Source organism: Lepisma saccharinum, chromosome 3 (genome assembly GCF_977018435.1).
Source record: "Lepisma saccharinum chromosome 3, izLepSacc3.1, whole genome shotgun sequence".
Classification (NCBI taxonomy): Eukaryota; Metazoa; Arthropoda; class Insecta; order Zygentoma; family Lepismatidae; genus Lepisma; species Lepisma saccharinum.
In genome coordinates, this window is record NC_139231.1 from 41,452,140 (window position 1) to 41,461,499 (window position 9,360).

The window sequence follows — 9,360 nt, forward strand, 5'->3', positions numbered from 1 at the left end:
ATGACACAAGCTGCTGCAAGTATATGCAAGGAAGCAGTAAACAATTTCTTAGACCTAAACGTCAGAAATGCAGCCATATTGAAAATTAGGTGTGGGACTCATTTTTTTATATCTAATTCTTAGCTTATATAAATGTGGGCATAAAATAATTTCGGCCAAATGTGTTCGGAAAGTTGTTTTATGAGCAAAAAATCATGAGAGACTTTACAACTCGAAAGGCTTCTGACATTTTTTGTCTCCGGTGATTTTATAAATCTTCATATCTAGGTATTTCCCCCACTCCTAAAATAGTGGCGTGAACCATTTTTTTAAAAAAGGGTGGGTGGTACATAAACGTTTTTTTAGTAGTCAGCCCTCATTTACCCATCTTTTCAGCAGCTCTGTTTGTTATTTACAGGGCTATGGCACGAAGACCGATAAGCTACGAGGATATTGGGGGTGGGGGGGTTGCTGGCAGAAAATCTCTAGGATGTAGATACACCATTGAGGATAGTGGAGCTGGGGGTGTCATAACCCCCTTTGGTCCAGTATTTCTAAAAGAAAAAAAAAGAACGCCAAAGGCAAGAAAAGATGGCAAAATGAGGGCTGACTACTAAGAAAGAGTATGCGTACCCCCCTTTCGAAAATCCTGGAAACCACATTGATGCGAGGGCAATAGTGATGAGAATGACGTCACTGGTGATGATGCAGGACAGTAACACCAGAGCGGCGCAGAACAAACCCAAGATTCTGACAGTGATAAATCTGCAGATCAATGCTGTGGAAATTCATTGGTGAATAAGGGAGAGACGTCCAAGGCTTGGGTCTACCATAAGCAAAGTATCAATGAAAAAATATATAAAAGTATATGATTAATACTTTAAATGAACCAGAAAGTACAATTTTTGAAAAATGCATCCGTGATTCTTACTTTCCATTTGTGTAGTAATATTTTATTACAAACCGCTGGTTAATTGTTGAGTGTCAAAGTTGTCAAGTGGTGCGTTGTGTTGGAAGCTGCTGACAATTTTAAGACTTTTTTGGGCGGGGGGGGGGGGTGCAGCAGAATATGTAGTATTTATGTGCAATTATATCCTTTAGAATTTTAAGCCCAATCAATTATTACACCATAACAAAAATGCTTCAGTGAAAAACTTACATAATTGGCAACTCTGCAAAGTCTACATTGCAGCAGCAGCGGCACAGGCACAGGTGTTCTGTGTCTTAATGCACAAGATCTAATATCTGATTTACAATTTCGTGATACCCCAACCACGCAGTGATGGATTCTTTAAAAGAGGTAATAATGCACGGTAAAAGGTCAATCATTTCCTATACGCAGCACGCACATGGCAATAAAGTCGGAAAACATTAAACTCTGTTGAATCACTATTACGCTCGCTCCAGGGTACCAAGCAAGAGAGCACGCGATTCGCGCCTGCACTGGAAGCTTTTTTTGTTCACGGTTTGGATTTTGAACCTCCAACTTTTCGTATGGAACGAAGAGATATTTTGTGTAAAGAAAAAATATATTTTTGGGTAGCGAAACACATGTAGATCGAGAACATGGACCAGTAGACGTATATAGTTGGGGTTGTCCTGCATACTATATTTTGTGACCTCATTGACCAATGGTTCTGATCTGATACTATATATTTCTCTGTATCCAGAGCAGACGAATTTTAAACTTATATTGACAACTGAAAGATAGTCAAAGTGGGGAAAGTAAGCAAAAGATTTTGGTAAGACATTGATGGATTTTCATGGTCAAAGAAGCTCAGTAGTTTGCAGTATGTCGTTCGGAATTGGAATTAGCAAAGAAATGTAACTGTAATAATATACATTTGTGGAATTTTAGACACAATACTTAGCAGTGGCGCAGAAACATTTTTTATTTGGGGTGGTACAAAATTCAGCCTCCCATATATATGAACATATGTTTGTATGTATGTATGTATGTATGTGTGTGTGTGTGTGTATATATTGAAGAGTGATACCGAGCGAAACATTGAAAAGCTCTACATATCCACCTCTCCACACTGATCAACGACTCGATCATTCAATGACAAAGTTACATACCGCTGAGTATGTAATCCTGCCCTCACATCATCTGGGGACATTCCGTGGAGGATAGAGGCTTTAACTTCCCGATGAGGGGTCAAAGACACGGGATCGTACGAATAGTAAAACACGGTCTGTCTGGAATCAGAATTCATCAAGTATAGTGAGCACTTCGGTGAAGCAGTTCGAGGCGGCTTATAACTTAAGGCGCGAAACGCCTCAGTAAGTTGCACCTCGAACCCAGGACCTTACATTGAGCATCATCACGATCGGGTCACGGTAAGTGTGGAGAGAGCTTCGCTCTGGCATCCCTCTTCTTTCCTCTTCTTGACAGAGTAGGCTTTTCGTTATTTGCCACAATCTCTTGTGACTCAAACGATCCCCAAGCTGTTCACCGAGTTACACTTCAATATACAGCGTAAGTCACAATGATGTTCCCGATTTCAGTGTCTATTTATTTCATTGTAATGATATGTAAATGACTGAGATTACACACACAGATTGAAAAACTCAAAACGTTTTTCCTGGCATATTATAAATGTTCTATGTGCGATCCACGTGTTACACGACACACATTTAGTCTTGAGCGTCGTAGGAGACACAGGGTAACCGCCGAGCATTACCATCGCCGCACAGTCGCTGGTCCTTCTCCATCCTGCCGCCCCTACTGCTTGCCGTCTCCTTTCCCCACCCTTCATGTGACCGACGCTCGCTCATCATCCTTCACGCTGCGACTTATTCCATTTAACACCAGCCGACCGTTCGAAGTCCATTGTTCGGCCGCTCCAGACGACCCACGATGTCCGATCGCCATCGCCTGGTTAGCCCTGCGCCTCGCCGGAACTATCATCGCCATCCTGTCGAGGAAGCTGGTCGAATTTGCGAGTCCATCCCCAACAGACTTTTCACACTGCCTGATCGAGAGGTGAGTTGTCTTTCGACTGTACATCCCTTGCTTCTCTCCACACCTTGTCACGGGGCTAAGGAGGGAGATTGTAGGGAGACCGATGTACCATCTAACGCTCTATCGTCTGACTTCAAGCAAGTTTTCACCCATCGATCCCTGTCAGTAATTCAAAACCTGGTGAACGCATCAATATACATACGTACATAATTCATATTACATACATACATGCATGCATGCATATATATATATATATACTCGTATATATATATACTACTTCATAGCAATAATGTGGAGGCATGGGAAATATTTCATTTTAGAGCAGCACACACGAATTTTATGTTTTTAATGCAATTTTTGTATAAATAATTATTTTTTTGTTTCTCTTAGAATATATGGTTATTTTTAAAACAGATTCTAAGACCAGACAACAATTCCAGAACATATTAAGCTCTGGACCTTGTTCTTGGCTCTTTTTAATTTAACGAAACAAAGTCAGGAGTTCGAAATGTGAAAATTGCGAACAAAAATGCATCTATTCATTTTAATGCAGGGTGAGATTAAAGGGGGTGAGGATTCCCCCCTCCTCTATCTTGAGCCATTCCAACCAGGAATAATCATCTCCCACCCACTGAATATGGAAACCATATTATTTATATGCATGATACCGTAACGAAGCTGTAAGCTTGTACTTTTCTAAAAGCTTCAATCTGACCAAGGGTCATTCACTTGTTTTTGCCAGCTGTTGCTCCTCTTAGGTATTTCAGTTATGCAAAGTCAAGTGGTTAGCAGGCTTCCTGAAGGGTTGGTGTGTCAACAGGCAAACAGAGAGTAATTTTCCAACACAATAGGAAGCCTGATACCTGACGAATCGGCACGGAGGAAGTCTCCACTGCAGATCGATAGAGCAGTAGACCCACAGTCTTTGGATTGATCTGGAATAGCCAGCAGCACTTTTGGTTTACTCTTCGAACGGACTGAGTCTACCTGTCTTAGACTGACTAGCTACCAGATACCTGGAGAAAGCGAGTACAGGCTTACTTTTCGATCTTTGATTTGGGCTTCAGACTTCACGTTTAGACAGGTAATTATCCTAACCTCACCATGTATGATTCAGTTCGAAGGTTTTAAAATCCAAATGTTGACTGTTTGCCATTTCGATTCTTTTCTAGTTGTTTTGTAGTATAACTTGTTCTAGTAGTACCTCTTGCTCTTTACCATCAAGCTCACCATGAGCAGAGATTTGCTCTACCATCAAGGATGAATGATCAGTGAGCTACATCACCCAAATAAGTAAAATTAGGAGTGGTTGTTTCGATCCTTCATACGTAAGAGTGATACGTGGATGGAAATGCTGGTTTTTAAAAAAAAAACCAGTTCCAAATTTTGATAATTTATCTTGTTTTGTACTAGTATGTCATTGAGGAAATTATTTTGAGAATCTATAGGGCTCAAACGCGTTACTCATGTTCATTTCAGTGTGGAGAAATCTTCTTTGGTATGCCTTAATAGATGTCGAGCTATCACCTTGCAGATGAACTCGACGAAACTTTTGACCAGTTACAATTGCAGCTAGCTCAAAGGTCTGTAACTTTTAATCTAGATTTTACCAGTCCCAGTGCTAGTTCAACCCCCAAGCGTAGTCTAACTAGGCTCCGTAAAAGGTAATTAGAGAAAAAGCAATTAGAGGAACAATCTCAAAATGCTAGTGGCTCAAGCCCAACCCAGGTTGAAACTATGGATCACTCTCATTTTATTCACCCTATGATGTTAGAGGGTACACAATTCCAGGGAATCGCTGAGGAAGATGTTACAAAATTTTTAGACAAAGTAGAAAGTCTAGCCATCCTCAATGGCTGAGATAATGCCAAAAAGCAGCAAATGCTGCCAGTCCTTTTAGGAGGTCCAGCTTTGCGTTAGTATTAATCCTGGACGCGTGTACAAGATAAGTTTCATAAGTTTCCACTTCAGGTCATTTTAATTTTAAAGTCCCATTGCTACATATAAATATATATCTTTAAACAATTTATGGCAGATGTGTACCACGTCCAATGCCTTTTAGAAGCCACGTATTCAGTATTTTCTCAGACATCTAGAGCGTGTTGTAAGAGCTCTAACTTTGGAATATTTGTAAAACATTTGACGAAGTATTTATTTATAAATTAGTTGTGCCTAATGACGCTCTTCAAGCACTGAAAGTATTATCATTACACATACAAAATAGAAATCCTTCAGATCTCAGAGCAAGGAAAGAAAACCATACACTTAAAAGGGTTTTTTGTCTTTTCTTTTTTTCAATCTTTGGTGGCCAATATGAAGATCCGGCCAAGGTTTATTTTCGAATGGAGTGGTATTAAATGCAAATACATGCGTGTGTTTTAGGGTGACATGTCAATTTCTCGTTTATGTGAAAAGGTGAACTTTACGCAAAACCATGTGCGCATCACAGTTAAAGATTTTCGCATCTACAAAGAAAATCCAAAACATATTCCAACCTCGCCGGCTTCTGTGGCTGAGTGGTTAGCATCTCGGGTTCGAATTCTGGCCTGGGCATGGGTGTTATTTGTAAGAATCCCTTCATCAATTTCATTATATCATCTCTCATCCTATTAGCCAAAGGTAGCAGAAATGCGAAGTAAAATAAAAATAAACCAAATCAATCAATCAAACATTCCCATCTCAGTCAAGGACCTTGTAAATTCAATTCAAAATCTACCAATATCTACAGCCGAGTGTGAAGGCGGGATCAGTGCCATAAACCTAACCTTAACTCATTAAAGAAATAATTTAGAAGTTTTAAACCTGCTTTTTCTTTCAATAAATAGAGCCCCCAGTACACGTGCAAGAAATTGGATCAAGTCTAAGTATCACAGTGCCCTTGACAAGCCAACTGGCAAACCGTAGAACCTTTGGTGAGTCTCATTTATCTCGTGCATTCATCTGACTGATGTAATTTTCTTACAGTTTGACTTTAGGGTTTAACTAAAAATGGCGTTGTGTTTGTGTTGCATTCGATATCAAAATTAGATTTCAAGCAATTAATGTCCAATTTTAAGTATACCTAATACATAGGCAAAAATATGACCTCTGATAAAATTACAAATTGCACCCTGTTTTAATGTCTAGGAAACATTTCATATCACGATGAGACGAGTCGAGAATCGCCACAGCCTCATCTCATCTCCTGTGTGGTGAGGTTCTTCTCGTTCTTGTTTGTGCTTATTTTTGTTTCGGTTTCCATTCAGAAGTTATTAAAACTTATTCTAGATTCACTTCAGATAGGCTAATCTGGACTGGATCTACAGTGTAAAGTGGAATTCAAAGCACTGTTCATGTGGGACTCCTTAATTGCAAGTAGAGATTCTCGTCCTGACCTACGAAATGTTTAGTAAGCAACATGTACATTGTGTCACCACTAAAAGTTTCACAACATATATGTGTCATGAAAGCAGAAACTTTTCTTAGTAACGTTTTTCTGCTTTACATCTTGTTTCGACACTGTGAACCGTGAAATACGGAATTTTATCCTGAATGGATGAAACCGAGCAGCACATGCTCGCAATTGTCACAAATGGATTAGCTTTGCAATTATAATGAACAAAATATACGAGTTATTTGAAAAAATCAATAACATATATGCTTGGTATGTCTGGATAAGACACATAGTGTTGTTAATTTATTTTAAGCAATTTCTCCAAATTTGATACCAAAGTTTCGAACGAGATCGTCTCGTACATCAAGTATCATCTCGCTTTGATCTTGCAGTGATTCATTTCAGTCTCGTCTATTTTCTCAGTAATATCGTTATTTAAGAAAAAAACCCTCTTAATATATAGGTTTAAGTATAGTTTTCCGAGCACGCTCTTACAAAGTTATGAAAATTATGGGTGAGGTACAGGAGTACGTACAGTGTACCTCCCAAGTTGGTCTGTGTAATGTCTCGTCTCGTTGTGTAAGCATTTCGTTTTAGAAAATTCCATGTGAAAAATTCAAAAGAAAAGGTCAGTCATATATGCTTCTGGTGCAGGTTTATATCTTATCTTGGATCGACGCGACCACTTCTTTAGAATAACATAGGTCAATGAACTAACTAGTGGCAAGTTGGCCTCCATGTCGGAGTGGTTAGAACATCGCGCTACGACGTCAGGGATCCAGGATTCGAATTCTGGCCTGGGCATGGATGTTTGCGAGAATCCATTCATCATTTTCATCATATCATTATTCATCCTCATCTTCGCAAATTAGTCAAAAGTGGCACAAAAAGCGAAGTAAAATAAACCAACTCAATCAATCAATCAATAACTAGTATCAAGCACAATATAGAAGAATAAGTTTACAGTGGTTTGAATTTCTGGGGTAAGGACGATAATGATTATAAGTTATGAACAATATAAACTTTTAATTTGAGCGAAATGAAAATAGGTTATTTTAACAGTAGCACCTTGCGCCTGTCAAATTATCTAAAAAGGGGGTACAGGCAGGGCCGGATTAAGGCGAAATTGGGCCTGATGCACTTACATACTATGATTAGCATATATTTTTTTTTGTTTTTCTATTTTAATGTTTTTCTTGTCTTTTATATTTATTATTATTATTATTATTATTGTGATTATGATAATGTACCATGAAAAGAATATGAGAGGTGCGCTAGTGCTGCTTACTTACGTATATTGCTGTTTTTCGAGCCTTAGCAAGCGCGAATTCTTCGATCGTGTCAGTGAAGTCAAGGCTGCGCAGCAGCCCATGCTCAATGCTCATAAGCGCCAGCATGCTTAGCCTTTCCTGCCCCATTGAAGAACGCAGCTCTCCTTTGACTATTCCCAACTTTGAGATGCTCCGTTCCCCGGAGGCATTGGACACCATCATGCACAGATAGATGCGCAAAGCAATCTCGACGTTTGGAAATGTCTGAGAAAGATTAAACGATGACAGAAGCCTGTACATGGTAAGCTCTGCTGATTCGTTCACAGTCACCGGTTTCTGAGTGCGCATAAATGCAGCAAACTGTACAGTCAACGGCAAAGATAATGGTAGGCAAATTGTCCACCGCTATTTTAATTACTTTTTTACTGTACATCCTGTGTTGTTTGAAGGAATGAAATTATGTTGGTTCGAAGCAGGAATTGTTCTCCTCTTATTGACGTTTTCATTTCAATTCAATGTGATTACAATGTGTAATACAGACCGAATTAAAATGGTGGTAAACAATTTGCCTACTCGCCGTTGGGTGTACCAGCTCAGCCGCCAGTGTGTCTTTCAAGTCATCTGCATAACAGGAAACGAGATTCCTTGCTTTGTCCTCGATCTGCTCAATGCTCAATGACGTTAGCTCCGAGAGAAATCTGAATGTTTTACAAATATCGTCATATGGCTTCATCCGCTTTTCCAGTTCAGCTAACAGACTGTCGATCATGACCAGATACGTCTGAGTTTTGAACGTTTCCCTTTGGCTGAGATCTGCTTCGTTTGCATCTCTTTCATCAGGCATTCGCACTGCGAGCACTCGAACATGCAACCTCATCCGAAGCAGACGATTGAGACGAAGATGTTCGTACTCCGAAGTATGAACTCAATTTTGGAATTTTCGCCAAAAGCTTTTCTTGTTCTGCTGCTTGTTTCCTTTTCTTTTTCGCTTTATCCCACCCACTGAGTTGAGACGCCATATTAAGTGTGCGCGAAACAGTACGAACAATATCACAATGTAAGGTCACGTCGAAACCTAACAATGAAATACCGTCGATTTTTTCTGTACAACTAACTTTCAAGGTGAAAAATTTACTACGTCGCACTTACCGAACAATAATAAAGTGGCATCAATTGCCAAGATATTGCAAAAAACGGAGCTAAATTACTAAGTAAACTGTTTAACGTAAATTTGATAGCATTAACTTGAAATCTTCGGCGAACAATAAACACAACGACGTTATAGTTACGTCACAGCGCAAAGAATAATAGTAACTGTATAATAAGTAACGCTGTGTCTAGGCGCCCAAAGTTGGGCTCCAAATTTCATTCTAAGATTTATTTTAAGGTTAATATAGCAAATGAAAACTGTTCAGCTTTCGGAAAATTCTCGTCTGTTTTCATCTGGGCCTATTTCAGGAATGGGCCTAATGCTGCAGCATCAATAGCACCCACCTCAATCCGTCACTGGGTACAGGGGGTGCAATTGGGGTACAGTACCCCCTTCAAAATTAGGGGATACAATGTACCCCGTTCCTGCGCCACTGATACTTAGCATTCCTTAGAGTCGTAATGATCGAAATATCATGGTTGAAGGATCTTATACAGTTTTATTGTTGATTTTTACATACTGTTACGTGGCTTCTGCGTCGATGAATATTGAGGGATTGATATGTTCCTTGTGTATTAAGAACTGAATTTATATTTTATTTTAATTATAACTTTCTCTTTGT

General features: G+C 39.4%; 1 protein-coding gene across 1 annotated transcript; it reads right to left on the reverse strand.

Annotated features, from left to right (window-relative positions):
• Positions 1–7,591: 7,591 nt before the first annotated feature.
• On the reverse strand, positions 7,592–8,432 carry LOC145985517 (uncharacterized). The gene is made up of 2 exons (XM_083119589.1): positions 8,178–8,432; positions 7,592–7,924 (listed from the first exon to the last, which is right to left on the reverse strand). The coding sequence occupies exons 1-2, from the start codon at positions 8,430–8,432 to the stop codon at positions 7,592–7,594; spliced, it is 588 nt and encodes a 195-aa protein (XP_082975715.1).
• Positions 8,433–9,360: the final 928 nt, after the last annotated feature.